General features: G+C 40.0%; 2 protein-coding genes and 1 long non-coding RNA gene across 17 annotated transcripts in view; 2 read left to right on the top strand and 1 right to left on the bottom strand.

Moving 5' to 3' along the window:
- Positions 1-9,079, top strand: part of cyp4f3 (cytochrome P450, family 4, subfamily F, polypeptide 3) — a 26,685-nt gene extending 17,606 nt beyond the window's left edge. For 2 of the 3 annotated variants that reach the window (XM_087274442.1, XM_087274441.1), the window contains 6 exons: positions 1,079-1,145; positions 2,264-2,393; positions 2,564-2,697; positions 3,804-3,868; positions 3,979-4,061; positions 6,134-9,079. In XM_087274442.1, coding sequence (XP_087130568.1) covers positions 1,079-1,145; positions 2,264-2,393; positions 2,564-2,697; positions 3,804-3,868; positions 3,979-4,061; positions 6,134-6,305 — 651 coding nt within the window. In that variant the 3' untranslated portion in view covers positions 6,306-9,079. 3 annotated transcript variants of the gene reach the window in all.
- The window catches only part of LOC147841600 (uncharacterized), a 26,822-nt gene extending 10,378 nt beyond the window's left edge, over positions 1-16,444 (bottom strand). For both annotated transcript variants that reach the window (XR_015504782.2, XR_015504783.2), the window contains exons 1-5: positions 16,199-16,444; positions 15,318-15,524; positions 9,640-9,786; positions 6,082-6,245; positions 2,208-2,358 (exon numbers count right to left, since the gene is read on the bottom strand). This is a non-coding gene — a long non-coding RNA (uncharacterized LOC147841600). The remainder of the gene's footprint in view (positions 1-2,207; positions 2,359-6,081; positions 6,246-9,639; positions 9,787-15,317; positions 15,525-16,198) is intronic.
- tex47 (testis expressed 47) lies at positions 9,721-22,845 on the top strand. 12 transcript variants are annotated; one of them, XM_087274429.1, is made up of 8 exons: positions 9,721-9,816; positions 13,605-13,677; positions 13,799-13,902; positions 14,437-14,501; positions 15,395-15,548; positions 17,434-17,593; positions 18,474-18,528; positions 21,025-22,845. In XM_087274429.1, the coding sequence occupies exons 1-7, from the start codon at positions 9,736-9,738 to the stop codon at positions 18,509-18,511; spliced, it is 675 nt and encodes a 224-aa protein (XP_087130555.1). In that variant the 5' UTR covers positions 9,721-9,735; the 3' UTR covers positions 18,512-18,528; positions 21,025-22,845.

Here is a 22,845-nt window from a genome sequence, read left to right as displayed (position 1 = left end):
CACCATTTGCAAATGTATAAGAGTGTACAAAAAGTTTTGAATGTTTAAAACTTGCGAGTTCATCCTGAATGAGAATGTGCAAATCCTCTTTCACGTACGGCTCCCCCTGGATACGTGTGTGTGTATTACTGAGACTTTCCTGCCAGAGTCAAGACAACTCGTACCTTTCAGCCAATCAGAGGAGAGCTGTAGTCAAGGACACCCACTCTGCGCTCTATTTGCGCAGACTGTTCCTCTCCAGCATGGCCAACGGAGAATGCAGCAGTCGCACTTTTTTTCATTTATTTAATTATTTGACCATAGCCTCACTCTTTTTATTCATTATTTTGCCGCAGCTCCGCTCTTCTTATTTATTGTCTCACAGCCTCATGAGTATAATGTAGCCTGAAGAGTAATGATGAGGATTAAGTATTATTTTTTTATTGTGAGACAATAAATAAGAAGAGCGGAGCTGCGGCAAAATAATGGATAAAAAGAGTGAGGCTATGGTCAAATAATTAAATAAATGAAAAAAAGTGCGACTGCTGCATTCTCCGTTGGCCATGCTGGAGAGGAACAGTCTGCGCAAATAGAGCGCAGAGTGGGTGTCCTTGACTACAGCTCTCCTCTGATTGGCTGAAAGGTACGAGTTGCCTTGACTCTGGCAGGAAAGTCTCAATAATACACACACACGTATCCAGGGGGAGCCGTACGTGAAAGAGGATTTGCACATTCTCATTCATGATGAACTCGCAAGTTTTAAACATTTAAAACTTTTTGTACACTCCTATACATTTGCAAATGGTATTTTGCATTTGTGAAACATATTTTATGAAAATGTATTTTAATTTTGAGCACGTGAACATTTTTTGTGAATATAAATAAATATTTTACGCACGTGAATTTGGTTTTATGCGTGTGAATTTGGCTACGCATGTGTACATCGTGTCTTTTGCGTGAATTACTTTTGAGTCTTATCTGTCTCCATAGCCTACAGTGTGTGTATATATATATATCTTCAGTTTCACTCTGATTCTCAGAGCTGACAGAACTATGAGCAGTGTGTGTGTGTGTGTGTGTGTGTGTGCTCTTCTTCCAGGATGATAAAGGTGAAGGCCTGACGAATGAGGAAATCAAAGCCCATGCAGATATGTTCATGTTTGCAGGTATAATCTATGTGTGTGTGTGTTTATGTGTGTGCATCTATTTGTCTGAGTGTCTGTGTGTGCATGTGTGTGTTTTTGCGCGAGTGTAGTGTGTGTGTGGTTGTGTGTTTATTTATTTATTTTTTTAAGATTTATTTTTGGCCTTTTTTAGATAGGACAGTATTTAGACCGGAAGCAAAGTTGGAGAGAGAGTGAGGGGGTGGGGAAATGTCCTCGAGCCGGGATTCGAACACGGGACGCCCTGACGTGCTACTGCACCATATGTCTATGCGCTAACCACTACTGCACCGACGTGGTTGTGTGTTTATGTGTGAGTGTGTCGGTCTGTCTGTCATTAACACTCAAACAGCTTAACATAGGCGTCTCTGAAACTCTGAATATTTCAGTTTAATTTTATTTAGGCTAGATTATTATTTTATTTAACAAACCAGATCGCGTTTTGGCGCTGAAGCATATAGCAGACTTGTTTTGAAGCATTTCACCTCAAGTGTTATACGTTCTTCTTTTTTATATAGTAGATAACTGACCAATAATTTATATTTAAATTAAAACACAAATTATACCAAACGAAATTCATTTCAAAAAGATATTTTTTCCCAAGAAAAATATACGAATTATATACATTTTTGAGCCGTCCACTACTCAGCTGTGCAGTGAAGATTTGTTTCCTTCAGTGGAAAATAAGGATTTAATGTATGCTTCACTGTAATGTTGTATCACACACCTCTGTCATGTATTTGCATTTGTTTAATATGTCATAATTTTAAAGATCACGTCTTGAGCATCTGATTTTTCCAAGGTGCTGATGTGCTTTCATTTTCTCCATCCCACTCTCAGCAACTTTAGGTGAAGGAGTGTTTAATAAGCAGCCCTGGCTGGAAAATATACATTTAGATTTCAAGAAAATATATTACTATTAAAAAGGAATCATCAAGTTTGATCCTATCAATGTCAAAGCGAATGCCCTTAAATAATGTGGCCTTTACAGCAAGCATCAGCGTTTCTTGAGATTGAAATAAGAATAAGGGGTGATGGGGCAGGCGGTGCTGGATATGTGCATACCGTAGAATAAAATCCTGCAGGTTTGCGTATGAGTCTGTGTGTGTGTTCTCCTGCAGGTCATGACACCACCGCCAGCGCTCTCTCCTGGATCTTCTACAATCTGGCCATGAATCAGGATTATCAGGAGCGCTGCCGAGCTGAAGTCAGAGATCTGCTGGCAGACAGAGACACACACACCATCGGGTGGTCAGAGCCGCATATACACACACACACACACACACACACACACACACACACACACACACACACACACACACACACACACACACACACAAAGTAGTATGTTTTTCAGTAGCACATGTTTGTGTTTGAAACGGGATGCTGCTTTATTGATTGTGCGCTGTGATTGGCTGAAGGGAGGATCTGAGTCAGCTGACCTTCACCACCATGTGCATCAAGGAGAGTCTGAGGCTTCATTCACCCGTCCTGGCGCTCACCCGATACTACTCTCAGAACATGAAGACGCCAGGAGACTGCGTTATCCCACACGGTAACTGAGAACAATCCCTCAGAACAATCACAACGAGTCACTGAGAATCAGAGTTACTGAGAATCACTGAAAGTTACTAAGAATCATCACTGAGAATCACAGAGAGAGTTACTAAGAGTCACTAAGAGTCGCTGAGAATCATAGAGAGATACTGAGAGTCATTGAGAGTCACTGAGAATCACAGAGAGAGTCACTAAGAGTCACTGAGAGTCACTGGGAATCACTGAGTTGCTGTGAGTCACTGAGAGTCATTGAGAATCACTGAGTCACTCAGAGTTAGAGAGAGAATCACTGAAAGTCACTGCCAGTTGCTGTGAGTCACTGAGTCATTGAGAATCACTGAGTCACTCAGAGTTAGAGAGAGAGTCACTGAAAGTCACTGCCAGTTGCTGTGAGTCACTGAGTCATTGAGAATCACTGAGTCACTCAGAGTTAGAGAGTCACTGAAAGTCACTGCCAGTTGCTTTGAGTCACTGAGTCATTGAGAATCACTGAGTCACTCAGAGTTAGAGAGAGAGTCACTGAAAGTCACTGCCAGTTGCTTTGAGTCACTGAGTCATTGAGAATCACTGAGTCACTCAGAGTTAGAGAGAGAGTCACTGAAAGTCACTGCCAGTTGCTTTGAGTCACTGAGTCATTGAGAATCACTGAGTCACTCAGAGTTAGAGAGAGAGTCACTGAAAGTTACTGCCAGTTGCTTTGAGTCACTGAGTCATTGAGAATCACTGAGTCACTCAGAGTTAGAGAGAGAGTCACTGAAAGTCACTGCCAGTTGCTTTGAGTCACTGAGTCATTGAGAATCACTGAGTCACTCAGAGTTAGAGAGAGAGTCACTGAAAGTCACTGCCAGTTGCTTTGAGTCACTGAGTCATTGAGAATCAATGAGTCACAAAGAGATTCACTGAGAGTCCCTGAGAATCACTGAGTCATTGAGAGTCACTAAGAGTCGCTGAGATTCACAGAATCCCTGAGAGTCGCTAAAAGTCACAGAGTTCCTGAGAATCACTGAGAGTCGCTGAGAATCACTGAAAGTGACTGAAAATCACTAAGAATCAAAGTTACCGTTTTACAGTGAGCTGTGTGTGTGTGTGTGTGTGTGTGTACAGGATGCCTGTGTTTGATCAGTATTTATGGTGTCCACCGAAACCCTCAAGTCTGGCCGGATCCACTGGTAAGTCATCATTTATTGATGTATTTAAAATTGAGATGGTCACTGGACACAGAGCTGAGATGTGCAGAGTTATGCATTAGTGTTTAACGTTGTGTTTTCTGTGTGTACAGGTGTTCGACCCGACGCGCTTCGACCCACATAACTCAGACAGCCGCTCTCCTCACGCCTTCATCCCGTTCTCCGCAGGTCCCAGGTACTCCAGCACACATTGTGCATCCTGAATCACATGCTTCCCTACAATATAGTACATTAAACGCAGTATGCAAAAGAGTAGTATGTCTGAATTCATAGTATTTGAACACAGTAGACGAGAAGTATCCAGATGACCTACAACTTCCAGTGAGATTCTGAAGTGCGCATCCAATGAACACTTCACTATCCCATTAGGAAATATACTGGAGAATTTAATGACAGGGAGTGAAGCAACACAAGTGTGGCAGGTCATGTGATAATAGCTATGCTGCCATTCAATGACTTATGCACAAACTGTAATATGGTATATATTAGGGATGTAACGGTATCTAAATTTCACGATACGGTAATACCTCGGTATGAATGGCACGGTACGGTATTTATTGAATCATTTAAAGGAAAAACAAAACTATTGAAGAGACTCAAAAAAGTGCTAGAATGTTCAGGTTACCTGAACACTGAACAGATCAATGATATACAAATTATCTATCTGTACGTTCAAACAGGAACTTACATTATTCAATTTTAATAACAAAAAATATTAAACCATGTAAAAAATGGATCTGTATTTTTTACTGGATCTGTAGCGACAACAGACCGCAAAGGATGATGGCCACGCCTGGGCTGATGGGAATTGTAGTTCCCGCTACCTCCCATTCACTCCATTCACCTGAGCAAACTTTTCACCAAAAGACCTCTGATTTTATTAAGTCACAGCCATGTTAATATTGAAAGAAATTGCTATTGCGGTGTGACGGTATTTACAATATCGTTACATCCCTAGTATATAACAGTATTGAATAAATCAATGAGAAACAGAAGAGCATCACCTCCTCAGCTCCTGCACAGATATCACTGAGAGGAGTCTAGTCTGCTGCACTGTTGGGATTCTTCACTGTGGTGTTTGTTCTCCGCTAATAAATGAGCTATTATTGACAATCATTCTACTATCCAATTAGCTTAAGACCAAACCCCTATAAATCATCAAGCTAGTCCTACCTCTGTTTTCTCTTGAGCATCCCTGTACCACCCCAACTCCACTCATATGCTGCGTTCACACCAGACACGGAACATGCATCAAACACGAGTGATTTACATGTTAAGTCAATGCAAACGTGCGAATAGACATCCTGCGGCGTGATACAAACGAATTGCGTGACGCGAATTGCGCAAATGCCGCGAATAGATCGTTTTGCGCGTTTGACAAGCATTTTGCGCGAATTGCTCGAGTTCAAAAGTCTGAACTTCAGCAGACATTCACGCCGCTTTAACCAATCAGGAGCTTGTTCTTGTGGGGGCGTGATTGTGACGTACACCTGTTGTTGGTTTGCCGACACCGACAGAAAGTTCATCAAACTGGGCTGGGCTCAGTCAGACGCACCGCTGAAAGCCTCCGTCATCCAGGTTCAGCTTCTGGAGGAGTTTATGAGCTCACAGAGCTCCTCTGAAAGAATCTAGTGGACTCAGACACGACCCTAAACGTATCGACACTGTTTTTCAGTCCTCATAAAGCACATAAACACTGTTATTTTCTCAGTAAAATCCATGTTAGCCCTTTAGCTATGAAGCTAGAGTCACCGGGCAGACAGAAGCCCTGTCCATCACGCGAATCCGCATCTGTTCTGATGTGAATTTGACACACAAATGAAGCGGATTTGATGCGCGAATGAAGCGAGTAAACTCAAATTTTCACGCGGTTATTTACACGCAAATAGCGCAATTTATCCACGCGTTCCGCGTCTGGTGTGAACGCAGCATTATAAACCCTATACCTCCTTAAATCTGAGCGGGGAGCGTTCTGGAGCCAGTTTAGACACTGTGCTCGGACCCCTATCTCTCTCTCTATCCTGATAAGGGGAAAAACACGAGTTAGGGTGTCTTTCTGAGCTCAGAGCCCTCTCCACAGACAGCACGCCTAATACGCATATTCACTCAGTCAAATATCTGCGAGTGTGAACTCGTGAACTAGAGCGTACGTTTCTAATAGCCGTGAAGTAAGATCAAATTCAAATGTGATATACCTCCATGAGAGAAGTATGTGATTTTGGTCTCGGTGCATATCTCCATCTGCAGGAACTGCATCGGACAGAACTTCGCCATGGCAGAGATGAAGGTGGTGGTGGCTCTGACTCTAGCCAGGTTCAAGATCCTGCCTGGGCCCAAACCAGTGCGGCGTCTCTATCAGCTGGTGCTCAGAGCAGAAGGAGGAATGATTTTACACTTTCAGGAGCTCAACGAGGAGTAGGGATAAAGCCATCAACACAAATATGTGACAATTAAATGAGTTACATATTATATACAATGGGGTATACGCACACAGACTTTTAATTTCAGTCAGCCAGCCTCAGGGCTTCTGGTTTATTGTCATCCCGTACAAAATCGCTGCATTTAAGATCTGATTTAAAAAAAAAAAAAAAAACAGCGATCTTCTCTGCTTGGCTAATATGCGATGTAAAGTGTGTATCAGACCAAACACGAAGCGCTGCATTAAATTATATTTCCAGTGCCATGTCTTTAAAATATGGAAATAAATTTTACTGCGGTATTCTCAATGGAATTCCTGCACTTGCCTGCCGCTAATGACAGCGACTGCGTTTAAACGGTTTTTCATGTCTTTTTAAAAACCAAATGAATGCTTATGTCTATTTAAGTGATTATATTTTATGTTGATGCTGTAAAGGAAGGCTTATGAAATAGAAAATAGTCACATTAAGCTTTCACCAGAAGTTCATCATTGGCTGAAAAACACTAGCTGTGCATAGAGCCCATTGTAATGGTACTTAATCAATGTGTACTGTTTAGGGGTGCGTTTCCCAAACAACGACACAACTCGCGGCTGAACTATCAAAGTACGATGCATCGTTTGAGAAAAGAATGATGCAGTGACGAGTGTTTCCCAAAACCTGTAGTGTCTCTGTCGCAGATCCATCGTTAGTTATAACGTAAAACGCTCATAATGATGCTCTAAACGAGGTGGAGTAACTTATATTGTTTTACACACACACACATTTAAAATAAAATCCAATATTAGTTTTGCTAAAAACACGCACTTGCTTTCTATATTTCAAGTCACTCAGATCTGTAGGATCAAATAAACTAGAAATCGCAAGAGAGAATCAGCTTCAGGAAATGATCAGATGTGCTCCAACATTAGGCACATTCAAATCAAGACTGAACACACATCTGTTTAGCTGTGCCTTTACTGAATGAGCACTGTGCTGCGTCCGACAGATTGCACTGTTATGTTTTTCTCTTCTCTTTCATTCTTTTATAACACATTTTATCTGTTTTTATGTTTTTTTTTTATCATTTTTATTATTTATTTTTATTTTTCTTATACTTGCTTCTTTTATTCCTGTTTATGTAAAGCACTTTGAATTGCCGCTGTGTATAAAATGTGCTATAGAAATAAACTTGCCATGCCTTGCCTTTGCAGTATTGATTATTATATGCAGATTTATATTTATTTTATTAAAAACAAGCTTAGATTTGTCCACCTGTCAGGTTTTAGACCATATGGGGCGCAGCATGTGTATTTGGATATAACACTTCATTATTATTGTTCATTTATTCCTTTGCTGGAGATTACAACTGAATTCAGAAATAGTTTTGAAACAAATCTTTGCGCTTAGCAAACTAAGTTAATCATGTATAGGCTAAAGGATGTACAACACGTTTCCTTATCCACGAGAGTGAAAGTGAAAGTAAATAATGAGGAGGCTCATCTCTCATTCTCTCGCGCTGCAGGTGCTCTGTTTAACTGTTTTCTCGCTAGTGAAGTGTTCAGTTTTTACACTTACAGAGTCTGCATTGTGAATAGCAAATGCGCTATGGTGCGACGCAACTTTGTGCCAAGATTGTTAAAATAGAGCCCTAAATGTTAGAGTGTTCTAAATGAATAGGGAATGGGGAGATATCAGGAAGCCAGGAACTATGTTTCTAACTACAGCTCCTGAGGTGTAGTTGCAAGTGCATAAATTTGCGAAGCAGTTTGCGCATGTTCATTGGAACGACCGATTTGGGAAATGGCAAATCTACAAACTATGTTTGTAACGACGGAACTTGCTACCTTAGTTGACTAACAATGGTTTTGGGTAACACACCCCAGATTGACTCCCCTTTGGAGAAGTTGGTGCTGTTTTTGCTACATTGACTTCCATTATAATCACATTTATTGACTGTAAAGTCATGACAGCAGATAGGGTTAGGGTTTTTTGCACTGTACCTGATGATCAACAGTAAGAATGGCACATTGTCCCTCTCCCCAACAGGGAAACCAGCAGCAGTCAAGAATGCATGATTATCTGCTGTCATGACTGTGCAATCAATAAATGTGATTATAATGGAAGTCAATAGAGCAAAAACAGCAGCAACATCACCAACGGGCAGTCAAAGTGCCCTAAGTGTTTTGTTGAGTTTACCAAAAATTTCAGCATTTTCCTAAAATATGTGTCAGCAAAAATCCTCACATTTGCTGAAACACAGAACATCGTGACCAAATTAAGACTAAACATCACCTCTGAGTGGATGAAAACGACCCAACAGCACACAAGGGTTAATCGTGAGTTCAGTTAATCATCACATCCCTATCGATGAGTCCCACAAACACTGATAATGCTTACTGCTATTTCATTGACATAATTTAATAATTACTCTGGAAGTGACCTGCTGGTCTAACTGCTGATTTAACATATGTTTCTTAATCTGCTTATTGAGGGCGCATTTATTTGATCAGAAAATTACTTTAATATTTACTCCTCACAGCTTTTATACTTAGTTAAATCAGCAATCAAAAAACCAAACATACACAAATTGTGGACATCAAAAGTTTTATCTAATCAATGTACATGAAATTATTTTAATTCATGTTCATCTTTTCTGTGTGTATAATTAATGCTAATGTTAAAACATGGAAATGGTTTTAATGTAAATATTAGTTCATGTAAACATGTTTATGTATATAGATTATGGAAAGCAAATGGTAAATTAAACATTAAAGACAAAAACAACTGAAACTCATGAACTGTTCCACACTTTCACTTGATGTTGTGCATTAAATAAGCAGGAGTTATCTTATATAAATATTACTCGAGTCTACATTAGAATACTGTATACGAGGTCTGTTTGAGGGATAGTTTTCAGGATCAAACCTGCAAAAATCAAATAAACACACACACACACACACAAATACATAAATGTGAAAATAATAAATAAAATAAATAAATATCTGACTCTAAATTAAACATTTACTTTGTATTTTAAATTAGTCAATGCTAAAAAATATATATATATCATTCATAATTTGTTCTTATAACATTTTTATTAATTTATTTTCTATTTATTTATGCATTTATAATGTAAGTTATTTATTACTATATCTACTTCTGTATTTATTTCCATGTTTATGATTGGCTTTCTTTTTACCTTTCAATCTGAAGTCATTTCCAATAGTTTTTTCCAACATTTTTTAAAGCATCTTTTTTCTTAAACATAAGAAAAAAAAAAGAAACTCAAGCATGTTTGGAACAGAATGAAGCTGAGCAACTGATGGCAGAACTTTCTTTTTGGGTGAACTGTACCTTTAAGCAGGCTGGTCTGTTTACCCTGTGGCTCCGCTTCCTCCAGTGATGTAGCTTAGTAACCAGTGTAAACACAGACTCAGACCACTCCCCCTGATGGCTGCTCTGGAGTCTCTGCTGGAGGACAGTCAGTCTGCGTTCAGTCGACTGATGGAGAAACACAGGAGCGGCAGGAAGGTTTGTGTGAGGGTTTTACATTGTATTACACGTAATATCAGAGAAATAATAATTCAACACCAGCTGCACTGTATGAACTCTGACCAGCAGCACACAATGAAACACACACACACACACACACACACACACACACACACACACACTCTCACACACACAGACTGACTCACTTCTGTTTATCTAAATGCACAGAAAACTCTCTCTTTGAATCTTTTGTTCATTTCTGATTTTAATTTTAAGCCTTTTTTAGTACACTGAAAAAAACGGTTGATTGCAAAATTGTTGCAAATAATTTATATAAGCTGAATTTAAACACAAATTAGGTTGAACAATCATTCTTTTTTTTCCGCTTAGTCCCTTTATTAGCTGAGTCACAGGGAGAACATGCAAACTCCACACAGAAACCCCAACTGACTTACCCGAGGCTCGAACCAGCAACCTTCTTGCTGTGAGGTGATCATGCTACCCACTGCGTCACCATGACGCCCTGAGTTAAACATTACTAAATGTAATTTGCTTATTCAAATTCAGTCCAGGCGAGGCGGTGGCGCAGTAGGTAGTGCTGTGGCCTCACAGAAAGAATGTCACTGGTTCGAGCCTCGGCTGGGTCAGTTGTTCTATGTGGAGTTTGCATGTTCTCCCCGTGTTGGTGTGGGTTTCCTCTGGGTGCTCTGGTTTCCCCCACAAGTCCGAACACATGTGGTACAGGTGAATTGGTTGTGCTAAAAGATTGACCGTAGTGTGTGTGTCTGTGAATGGGTGTGTATGGATGTTTTCCAGTGATGGGTTGCGGCTGGAATGACATCCGCTGTGTAAAACATGTGCTGGATAAGTTGGCGGTTCATTCTGCTGTGGTGACCCAATAATAATAAAGGGACTAAGCCGAAAAGAAAATTAATGAATGAAAAATTCAGTCCATATAAAATGTTTGCAACCTCTAAGCTTAAATTTAGTCAATCCAAGTAAACTTTTTTCAGTGTACAGACTATTCTACCTTATTCTACCAAACAATTTTAACACTGAGCCAGATCAGTCTTGCTGTTGTAATTTGTTAACTTAAATGGCAACTATTTAAAATTGCTTTTAGTTAGGAAATGATTAGAATTTACTAGCTGAAAGAATAGTTTAGACTTTAATTTGACTAAAATTACTCAAATAATGCCATATAAAAACACAAATAAAATAAAATCACAAGTAAAATCAACTGAAAATATTACATTTAACCAAAAAAAATTGTTAATTTAAAGTTTTATTAATCAAAATGTGAAATGTTGCATTGGCAAAACTAAAATACTAAAATGCATATAAAATACTTCATGCAAACAAGTCCTTAGATTGTCTTATTTGTTGCAGTTGTTTTTGAAGAAATACACTAGTGTTGTCACCAGTTTCAAGGTAAACCACAGTAAATTTTGTAGAGGTTAGTATTACTGTTTCAAATATTCATTATAGCGATTTTGGTAAGTTTTATAACACTGCAATTAGCCATCTGTGAAAGTCTGTAACATAAATGCATGTTTATACAGACAGTAAACTAATTTTTTATCCCTTGCATTTAAAATGTGTGATAACTGGGGAATCTTTTGTCTCTTGGTTGTGATAATTTATGCTCAAAAAAGGAGGAAAAGATTTAATTGTTCAAAGTCAAAAAACAAACAAACAAACAAACCAGATCATTATTGAGATTAATGTTCAATTAACAACTGTAAAATATATCCATAAATTAGTAATTTTCAGTATTTATTGATTAATGTTTTTATTTTTCCCAATTTATTTCCTCTTCTGAATTGCATTAATAGATCTTGATCTTTCTTCCAACAATTTTTAACATTTAAAAGCTTGAAAAAAAGTGATGCTAACAAAACATGTAAACAAACAGGCTTTCATATTCAGAGCAGACTGTAGTTTGGACTGATCTCAGGTCAGTTTCCTGGCACGCAGCAGACCGGTTTATCAGCCCCAGATTAGCAGTGCACGTCTCCTGGAGCCCGTAAACATGAGCGAGGGTTAGTTTCAGACAGACAGACAGACGGTATGGAGAAAGATGCTTCTGGAGACTCTGAGAACGGCAGCAGTTTATTTCACCATCGGCTGAGGGCCAGGAGACGAACACAAGCCGACAGTCAGCCGGTCAGTGCTCAGAAAAACAACACCGTCATGTTTACTAGAGAGAAATGAAGGTTTCTGAGAGAGAGAGAGATCATACTGCTAGTGCTGGATTTATCAAACAAACGCTCTCGATAATAATATTACTCTGATTAAATCATGCGGAATATCTGACTAATGCATAGTGAGATAATACTAATAATAATCTGAATTAAATAATACTGAGTATCTGTTGACTGATGCATATTAATATGCATTTTTACGACCATTTTTAAGATCTTTTTGTTATTAATATTTGAGATTAGGCGAGGCAGTGGCGCAGTAGGTAGTGCTCAAGTTGGCGGTTCATTCTGCTGTGGCGACCCCTGATTAATAAAGGGACTGAGCCGACAAGAAATTAATGAATGAATAATCATTATTATAATAATAAATTCCCAGTACTGGGTTGCAGCTGGAAGGGCATCCGCTGTGTAAAACATGCTGAAATAGTTAGCGGTTCATTCTGCTGTGGTGACGCATGCTAATCAGGGACTAAGCCCAAGGAAAATTAATGAATAATTAATAATAATAATCTGAACTAAAGCATACTGGATATCTGCTGACTAATTTTTACGACTAGTCGTCTTTTTGTTATTAATATTTGAGATTTTACTGTTAGTACTGTATTTTTCAAACTGACCCTCTTGATAATAATAATAATAATAAGCTGAATTAAATCATAATGAATATCTGAATATTAAAATATGAGGGTATTTATGTTGTAAACTTGTGTTTTTTGTGACTGTAGTTGTCTTTTTGTTATAAATATTCACATTTTAAACATGCGCACACTTAAATAAACCAACAGAAAGTGTGTTGGTGTGTTTATATTCTGAGAAAAAGTTAAATAAGTGGTCAAATATTTAGCTGTGATGATCAGTGTATGCTTTTAGGCGAGTCTTTAGTGTAATCTGATAAAGGAAGATTAAGGAATGTGTTTAAATACCCGCAAGCATCGTCACACTGATGCAAACAGATATGGAGTGTGTCTCAAAAGGACTGTCTCTTATACTCACGTACAGCAGATCTGTCATTATCACCTGTCTGTGTGTGTGTGTGTGTGTATTTGCATGTGTCTTTGTGTGTGTGCCTATATCTGTATTTGCATGTGTGTGTGCTTGTGTGCACATGTCTTTGTGTGTATGTGTCTGTGTGTGTATATGTGTGTCTGTGTGTGTATATGTATGTGCATGCCTGTGTGTGTGCATGCATGTGTCTTTGTGTGTGTCTGTGCATGCATGTGTCTGTGTGTGTATATGTGTGTGCATGCCTGTGTGTGTGTGCATGCATGTGTCTTTGTGTGTGTCTGTGCATGCATGTGTCTGTGTGTGTATATGTGTGTGCATGCCTGTGTGTGTGTGTGCATGCCTGTTTGTGTATGCGTGTTTGTATGCATGCGTCTATGCATGTATCTGTATGTGCATGCCTGTGTCTGTGCGTTCATGTCTGTGTGTGTGTGTGTGTGTGTGTGTCCTCGTGTGTGTGCATCTTTTTGTGTGTTTCTGCATATGCCTGTGTGCCTATGTATGTGTTTTCATGTGTGTGTGACTGTGTGTGTGGGTGGGTGTGTATCTGCATCTCTGTGTGTATGTGCATACGTGCGTGTGTGTGTGTGTGTGTGTGTGTGTGTGTGTGTGTGTGTGTAGAAGTTTCTGTTACACAGGCTGGTTGTTGCCGCTCGTCTCTCCTGCACACCGGAGGACAGGTCCACTGTAGCAGGTCTGAGCAGATTATCGGCATCTGTTTTCATCCGCTCTCAGATTTCTGATGAATAGTTTAATCCATTATACTGACGCAGAGAACTATTGTGTGTGTGTGCGTATGTGTGTGTGTGTGTCAGCTCACTATGAGAAGCTGAATATGAGCATTCAGAGGAGCCGTCCAGGGGAAGAGCTCACAGGTCTCCTTCTGCTTTACCCTCAACACACGCTGCTCGTCATCGAGGTAAAAACACATTTAATTCAATAAATCTGTCAGAAACTGAGAAATATTATTATATATTAATATTAATTATTTACGAGACATGCCCTAGTAACACATTTAAGATTGTCAAATAATGTACACATGTTCTCCCCGTGTTGGTGTGGGTTTCCTCTGGGTGCTCCGGTTTCCCCCACAGTCCAAACACATGCGCTATAGGGGACCTGATCAACTAAACTGGCCGTAGTGTATGAGTGTGTGTGTAAATGAGTGTGTATGGGTGTTTCCCAGCAGCTGGAAGGGCATCCGCTGTGTAAACATATGCTGGAATAGTTGCCGGTTCACACCGCTGTGGCGACCCCTGATAAATAAGGGGCTTAGCCAAAGGAAAATGAATGAATGAAAAAATGTACAGCGTTCATTCTAAACAAATACTGCAAGCACACATAGTTCAGGGTACATATGCCGGTTCTCAAAAATGTAGCCCTGGGCACATATTCCCAATGGGTCAGTGAGCATTGGTTGAATGTAATGCTATGATTGTCTTTCATTAACTAGTGTTCAACGGAGGCTCTGCTGTCCGTCCTGCAGGATCTGAGACACATGGAGGAAAACCCTGACAGGTGATCTGCTGAACATTACCTACAATGCACGACGCTCTGAAATCACTCATTCTTTCCTATATAGTGAGTGCACTAGATGGGGAATGAGTGAGTTAACAAAAATCAACACATATGAACAATGCATTGCAATAAAAAATGTACATATATCGATATATACATATATAAAATAACTATAAAGGGTGACGCAGTGGCGCAGTAGGTAGTGCTGTCGCCTCACAGCAAGAAGATCACTGGTTCGAGTCTCGGCTGGGTCAGTAGTGTTTCTGTGTGGAGTTTGCATGTTCTCCCTGCGTTTGCGTGGGTTTCCTTCGGGTGCTCCGGTTTCCCCCACAGTCCAAATGTAAGGTAGGCCAGCTAATGAATGCTGTGCAGGTAAACCTCACTCCTCTGACCTCTATAGGTGCTCTAGCGACAGACACTAGAGGCCATGGTCTTTAGCCTCCTTGGTAGAGTACCTGACTCCCATGCGGAAGGTCGCCGGTTCGATACCAGCTCGGAGCGGGTTGGGTGGCGTAGGACCGGCGGGGTTACACAAACACATGCCGTACAGGTCAATTGGGTAGGTTAAATTGTCCATAGTGTATGAGTGTGTGGTTGTTTCCCAGAGATGGGTTGTGGCTGGAAGAGCATCTGCGACTTAAAAAACGTGCTTGGCGGTTCATTCCGCTGTGGCGACCCCGAATGAATAAAGGGACTAAGCCGACAAGAAAATGGGAACTAATAAAAGGAAAATTTAACTTAATGCACTAAATTTACATATAAATAAACAGACAAGTGTAGCTTTAGCTTCCTGTTGATCATTTTTATTATACACACCTGTGTTTAATCTGTCCCCGCAGCAGTCTCATCCTGCATCCCAGAATCCTCCTGGTTTCCCATGATCTTCCCTGCAGACTCTTCCCGCAGTGGTTCTGCATGATGCTGAGTGAGTCTGAGAGCCGGAGAACAGAAGCTTCAGATGAGCAAAACCCAGAGAAACTGCTGAACCAGACCATGAAGCAGCTGCTGCAGCTCGGCTGCCATCTGTACAACACACAGCACAACACGGTACACACATTACACACACAGCCATGGGACAATAACCAGTTTCAAGGTTTTAAAACTGCTAATATTTTCTGTTATATTATACCGTTCTTAAGGCATATGTAAGTTGTTGTTGATTTGTTGATAAATACTGTTTAATTTGATTTATTTAAACCAGTGAAAAGAAAAGGTTTAAAATAGATTCTTCATAAATAAAAATTGTTAAAATCAAATTATGATGTGTTTGTCACAGTTAACAAGTTATGTGCTGTGGGTAAACGGTGTTTCAATCCGGCTAAGTTACCATATTTCAGACCTGTGGGAAGCACTGTAAACACATACTGTATATACAGATGTAAATATAACCTATAATTTAAAACATTAACTGCTAAAATGTTCAGTCTTCTGTTTATGATTATTATGTTAAAGTTAAGACAATGATAACACACCATTGTTACAGTATATTCTTTGATTGAATGTAATGCTAACCATACGTTACCTGCTAACTAAAGCAGCTCAAAAAGTTCACAAAAAGAGAACAGTGTGAAAATATTGATAAGGACAAAGATTAATACTCTAACTGGAGTCATTTAAAAGTCGTTACAGCATCGACAGATCATCAATTACCACTGCAGCTTACTTTAAACAGCGCGATAAATGCGAGACACACTTACTGTTTATCAGCTCAATCCGGACATTTTGCCGGTGTAATCTTCAAGGTTTCTCCGACGCCATATTGTCGCTGCCTCTAAAGTAATGTTATCTTTACAAATGCTCACTGTATTCGACTTTACAGTTCAGCATCAGCGTCACTAGTGTCTAAATGACATTTACGGGTAATAATATGAAGAAATCTGTATGTTTTTCCAGTGTAGTCCTTCAGGCTCACAGTTGAAGCGCGTGACAGTCTGTGATCCTATGGCAAGCAGAACGCGCGTCTGCGGAATGGCGCGTGAAAGTTGCCGCCATGATGTTATAAGATAAACAACTTTTTACAGCATAAATTACATTTCGTGGAATCAAATTGGAAGGAAAAGTGACCAAAACTCAGTAAATAGTTTTAAATAAACTAACTTCATATCACAAACTCAAACTTCAGTATAGTAGGCCTACCACATTTGCTGAAAAGGAGTTCACCTAAAAATGAAACCTGTTATCATTCACTCACCCTTCACTTGTTCAAACTTAATTTGAGTTTCTTGCTTTCGTTCAAGTTTAAATAAATTCTTTTGAAGAATATGTTGCTGAAGATTTCCAAGTATTTTTCCTGCTATGGAAGTCAATTAATGCCGGAATTATTGTAAATTTTGTCTTTTGAACAGAAGACACTCATGAAGTTTTAAAACCACACAAGAGATTTACTTCATAATAAATGACGAGGTAAATAAACATTTGCGCTGAAATGTTTGAGCATTGCGATGGCGCAACGGTTAGCATGCTCACCGCAAGAAGGTCGCTGGTTTGAGCTTCGGGTTGGCTGGGTCAGTTGGCACTTCTGTGTGGAGTTTGCATGTTCTGTTCGTGTGGGTTGTCTCAGTGATGTGTTGCAGCTGGAAGGGCATCAGCTGTGTAAAACATATGCTGGATAAGTTGGCGGTTCATTCTGCTGTGGCGACCCCAGATTAATAAAGGGACTAAGCCGAAAAGAAAATGAATGAATGTTAAAGCCACTGATTGACATACACTGCATGATCACACACACAAATGAAAAACGTATTTACTATTTACCCATTGTGGTTCTAAACCAGTTTCTTTGTTGATGTTGTTGAGCACAAAAGAATATATTTGAATAATAATACCCGTTAGCCACTGATGTCAACAATAGGAAACACAAATACTAAGAAAATCAGTAGCTGATTTCCAACATTCTTCAAAATATCTTCAATATATCTGTGTGTGTGTTGATCAGGGATCTACAATGCTGACTCCTGACGAAGTGCTGAAGGACGTATCAGATGTTGTTCCTCCTGTGGCTGCAGTGTATCGCCTGCTCCAAATGGAGGCGCTGTTGAGTCCTGCGCGCTACATCAGCACATATCACTCACCAATACACCAACCGCTTGACTCCGGTAAATACACACTGATATTATTCACACTGTAACACTGTAATGTTGAATGTATATGCAATTCATATACAAAATATATCATTTCAGTATTCTAGATTCAGAATGCCATGTGCTAAATCAGGCTAGTTAGAAACGTCACCAGAATGTTATTCAAACATTGCCGAAACATGCAAGCAATGCATATATAGGCCTGTGCAACAGAGGCCAGCTAGTAAGTGCTGTGCAGGTAAACTGACCTCTAAAGGTGCTTTAGTGACAGACGCTAGAAACCATGGACTCGACTCTTTAGCCTCCATGTTAGAGCATCTGACTCCCATGCGGAAGGTCGCCGGTTCAATCCCAGCTCGGAGCAGATTGGGTGCATTAGGACCGGCAGAGTTACACCTAGCATCATTAAACTATGCCAAAACATGCTATAAACAAACTAAAACATGGCACCAATTCAATAAAGCATATAAACATAGACAAACATGTTGATATGCAGTAACTGATGACAAAGATTTTACAACCGTATGCTAGCATTTTGATATAGCTATGATAAAACATGCTAGCACAATGGCAACACATGTTAGCAACATGCTAAATCATGCTAGAATCTCCCATAGGAGTCTGATAAAACATGCTAACTTTGTTGAAGCGAACATTTACACTATTAATTTATGCTTTTCTTTTACTTTGCCTACAAAAACTTACTTTTAATCAGTCATACAGAAATGCTGGAATAAAATATTCGATTACAGCTATTAGAGAAGACACTTTTGAGTGAAATGTCATAGCGATATGAATATCTGATGTGTGTTTTTGACTATTGTGTATTGATCACGTGGAGGAGCAGTGTGTGTGTTGCTTCAGCTGAGCATCTTGTTCTCTGTGATCATTGAAGGTCATGTGTTCAGCAGTTTCCGGCCCTTCTCGGTGTAGCTTTGAATGTAGAGGAGGTACGGCATCATGATTTTACCCCTGCAGTGCATGCCAAAGACCACAGCAGTCTCCACCAGTGCTGGGAGTAATGCATCACAGGCTGTTATTTGTGTTACATTACATTGTCCACTTTCCACCATCATTTAAACAGTCCTTGATAGTCTTGGGTTTTGTATTAGAGGCTAAGAAAACTGTGTAAAGTGCACTGTTAACAATTACTGTATAGATCAATTCACAGCAGAAATACTGTATTTATACTTACAGCTGATCCGAGGACATCCTGCTAATGCATTACATTCAACACTGGCTTTACCCCAGCACTGGTCTGGACATCATGTGTGTGTGTGTGTGTGTGTGTGCATGTGTATGTGCATGTGTTTGTGTGTGGACTAAAGATGCATAACCGCTCATCTCCATTGCTCAAATGAGTGTCCTGAATACAACACACACACATTCTCCATCATCAGCTGCTCTTCGCATTCACTTACTGACCATCAGTTAAGATACATCTAAAATACATCATCATCATCATCATCATCATCATCATCATCATCAGCTCTCCAGTGTTCATTTGTCTTGTAGACTCCTGGAGAGATGATGATGATGATGATGATGATGATGATGATGATGATGATGGTTCAGATTAACTGGACACTTGTTCATCCACACTTTCAGCTTTCTTCAAGCGTCTCATTTATTTACTGATCAGACAAAGTTATTCTCCCTCCTGTTAAATTAGATTATTATTCAGAGATTTCCTATAAGTGCTGCTTAACAGAGCATGGAGATTTCCACAGTATAATATGTGTTCCTTATGGGGAAAGTCTATATACAATAATGGCCGACACGTTAACACTCACCTCACAGCAAGAGGGTTGCTGGTTGGAGTCCCCCCTCGGGTCAGTTGGTGTTTCTGTGTGGAGTTTGCATGTTCTCGCCGTGTTGGCGTGGGTTTCCTCCGGGTGCTCCGGTTTCCCCCACAGTCCAAACACATGCGGTATAGGGGAACTGATCAACTAAATTGGTCGTAGTGTATTAGTGTGTGTGTGAATCAGTGTGTATGGGTGTTTCCCAGTGCTGGGTTGCGGTTGGAAGGGCATCCACTGTGTAAAACATATGCTGGAATAGTTGGCGGTTCATTCTGCTGGGGTGACCGCTGATGAATAAGGAACTAAGTCGAAGGAAAATGAACAGTTGGTGGTTCATTCCGCTGTGGCGACCCCTGATGAATAAGCGACTGAGTCGAAGGAAAATGAACAGTTGGTGGTTCATTCCGCTGTGGTGACCCTTGATGAATAAGCGACTGAGTCGAAGGAAAATGAACAGTTGGTGGTTCATTCCGCTGTGGCGACCCCTGATGAATAAGGGACTGAGTTGAAGGAAAATGAACAGTTGGTGGTTCATTCCGCTGTGGCGACCCCTGATGAATAAGTGACTAAGCCGAAGGAAAATGAACAGTTGGTGGTTCATTCCGCTGCGGTGACCCCTGATGAATAAGGGACTAAGCCGAAGGAAAATGAACAGTTGGTGGTTCATTCCGCTGTGGCGACCCCTGATGAATAAGGGACTAAGCCGAAGGAAAATGAACAGTTGGTGGTTCATTCCGCTGTGGCGACCCCTGATGAATAAGTGACTAAGCCGAAGGAAAATGAACAGTTGGTGGTTCATTCCGCTGTGGTGACCCCTGATGAATAAGGGACTAAGCCGAAGGAAAATGAACAGTTGGTGGTTCATTCCGCTGTGGCGACTCCTGATGAATAAGGGACTAAGCCGAAGGAAAATGAACAGTTGGTGGTTCATTCCGCTGTGGCGACCCCTGATGAATAAGTGACTGAGTCGAAGGAAAATGAACAGTTGGTGGTTCATTCCGCTGTGGTGACCCCTGATGAATAAGGGACTAAGCCGAAGGAAAATGAACAGTTGGTGGTTCATTCCGCTGTGGCGACCCCTGATGAATAAGGGACTGAGTCGAAGGAAAATGAATGAATGTAAATGTTGAATTATCCTCTGCTTAGGAAATATCTATTTTTGATTGGCTACTGAACAAGCCACGGTGACTTGCCTAATTAGCCTAATCTCTGTTAAACATCACTTGAAAAACAATCAGAATTGAACAAGAGGGCTAATAAAGTTGTATCTACATTAGTGCTGTCAAAAGATTAATTGTGATTAATCACATCTAAAATAAGAGCTTGTTTTACACGACACTGCATATTTACATTCATGTATATATTTAAAGATGTTTCTCAAATTTATAAATGTAAGATTTATATCAGATAGAAATTAGAGGTTGGTTTATTTTGCTTTATTTATTTATGCGCAATATTCATACACATTACGTAAAAACAAAGTTTTTAATAATTTAATGCAATTAATTTAATCACGATTAATCGTTTGACAGTCATATATTATTATTATTATTATTATTTTTTAGATGTATTAGCCAACTAATGCTCATTTGTTTGCATTTGCTGTACGTGACTAAATGAATACTGTTCTTGTGTATTTGACAGAATCTGTGTGGCCTGCAGTGGAGCATCTTCGCATAATTTGAAGATTTTTACCACTAAAAAGTTTCAATACTTCTTATATAAGCTGATAAATATGATGCACAGTGCACATACTTTAATGCATTAATGATGTTATGAATTCACTTATGATCTCAAGAATAATTATGACCACATTTATAATTCTTATCTATTAATTGTTACATTTTTTTTTAAATGACTTGAAAACAACTAATGTGAGGTTTAATCTGCAAACCTGATCATGCATGTTCACTTTTGCTGTAATTCTAAACATTTAATGTGCTGCAACATTTGTTATGAATAGCTGACACTGCATTTTATGTACCGCTTTACCAACTAAATCAACTTATTTGACTTGGTTTTTTGGGTTGCACTTAATTTTGTGCCCTTTTACAGTGTAACTAATCATTTAACTACTGAATAATATTCATTAATTGCATGTGCACACACCGGCCACTTTATTAGGTACACTACTAGTACCAGGTTGGACCCCTTTTGCCTTCAGAACTGCCTTAATCCTTGGTGCCAGAGATTCAACAAGCTACTGGAAATATTCCTCAGAGATTTTGCTCCATATTGTCATGATAGCATCACACAGTTGCTGCAGATTTGTCGGCTGCACATCCATGATGCCAATCTCCCGTTCCACCACATCCCAAAGCTGCTCTATTGGATTGAGCTCTGGTGACTGTGGAGGCCATTTGAGTACAGTGAACTCATCGTCATGTTCAAGACACCAGTCTGAGATGATTGAGCTTTATGACATGCTGCGTTATCCTGCTGGAAGTAGCCATCAGAAGATGGAGACACTGTGCTCATAAAGGGATGGACATGGTCAGCAGCAATACTCAGGTAGGCTGTGGCGTTGATGCTCAATTGGTACTAATGGACCCAAAGAAAATCTCCCCCACACCATTACACCACCACCACCAGCCTGAACCGCTGATACAAGGCAGGATGATCCATGCTTTCATGTTGTTGAGGCCAAATTGTGAGCCGAGCATCCGAATGTGTGAGCAGAAATGGAGACTCATCAGAGCAGCAACGTTTCTCCAATCTTCTATTGTCCAGTTTTGGTGAGTCTGTGTGAATTGTAGCCTCAGTTTCCTGTTCTTAGCTGACAGGAGCGGCACCCGGTGTGCTCTTCTGCTGCTGTAGCCCATCCGCCTCAAGGTTGGCCGTGTTGTGTGTTCAGAGATGCTCTTCTGCAGAGCTCGGTTGTAACGAGTGCTTATTTGAGTTACTGTTGCCTTTCTATCAGCTGGAACCAGTCTGGCCATTCTCCTCTGGCCTCATCAACAAGGCATTTGCGCCCACAGAACTGCCGCTCACTGGATATTTCCTCTTTGTCGGAGCATTCTCTGTAAACCCTAGAGATGGTTGTGCGTGAAAATCCCAGTAGATCAGCAGTTTCTGAAATACTCAGAGCAGCCCGTCAGGCAGCAACATCCATGCCACGATCAAAGTCTCTTAAATCCCCTTTCTTCCCCATTCTGATGCTCGCTTTGAACTGCAGCAGATCCTCTTGTCTATATGCCCAAATGCAGTGAGCTGCTGCCATGTGATTGGCTGATTAGAAATTTGCATTAACGAGCAGTTGGACAGGTGTACCTAATAAAGTGGCCGGTGAGAGTATACTGTAAGGGATAGAGTGTGTTCGGTTTAGTCCCATGCAATTATGCCTAAATATTTGTAATTATTATAGAAACTATGTAGCAAGGACAATTTTTTTAATTAGTATGTGAATTAATTGTTAACGATTCATCACCGACGTCTTTAAAGAAATAAATGTTTGTCTTCATCTTG

This window comes from Danio rerio, chromosome 12 (genome assembly GCF_052040795.2).
Source record: "Danio rerio strain M-AB ecotype USA chromosome 12, GRCz13ab, whole genome shotgun sequence".
Classification (NCBI taxonomy): Eukaryota; Metazoa; Chordata; class Actinopteri; order Cypriniformes; family Danionidae; genus Danio; species Danio rerio.
This window is presented reverse-complemented; position numbering and strand designations above follow the sequence as displayed.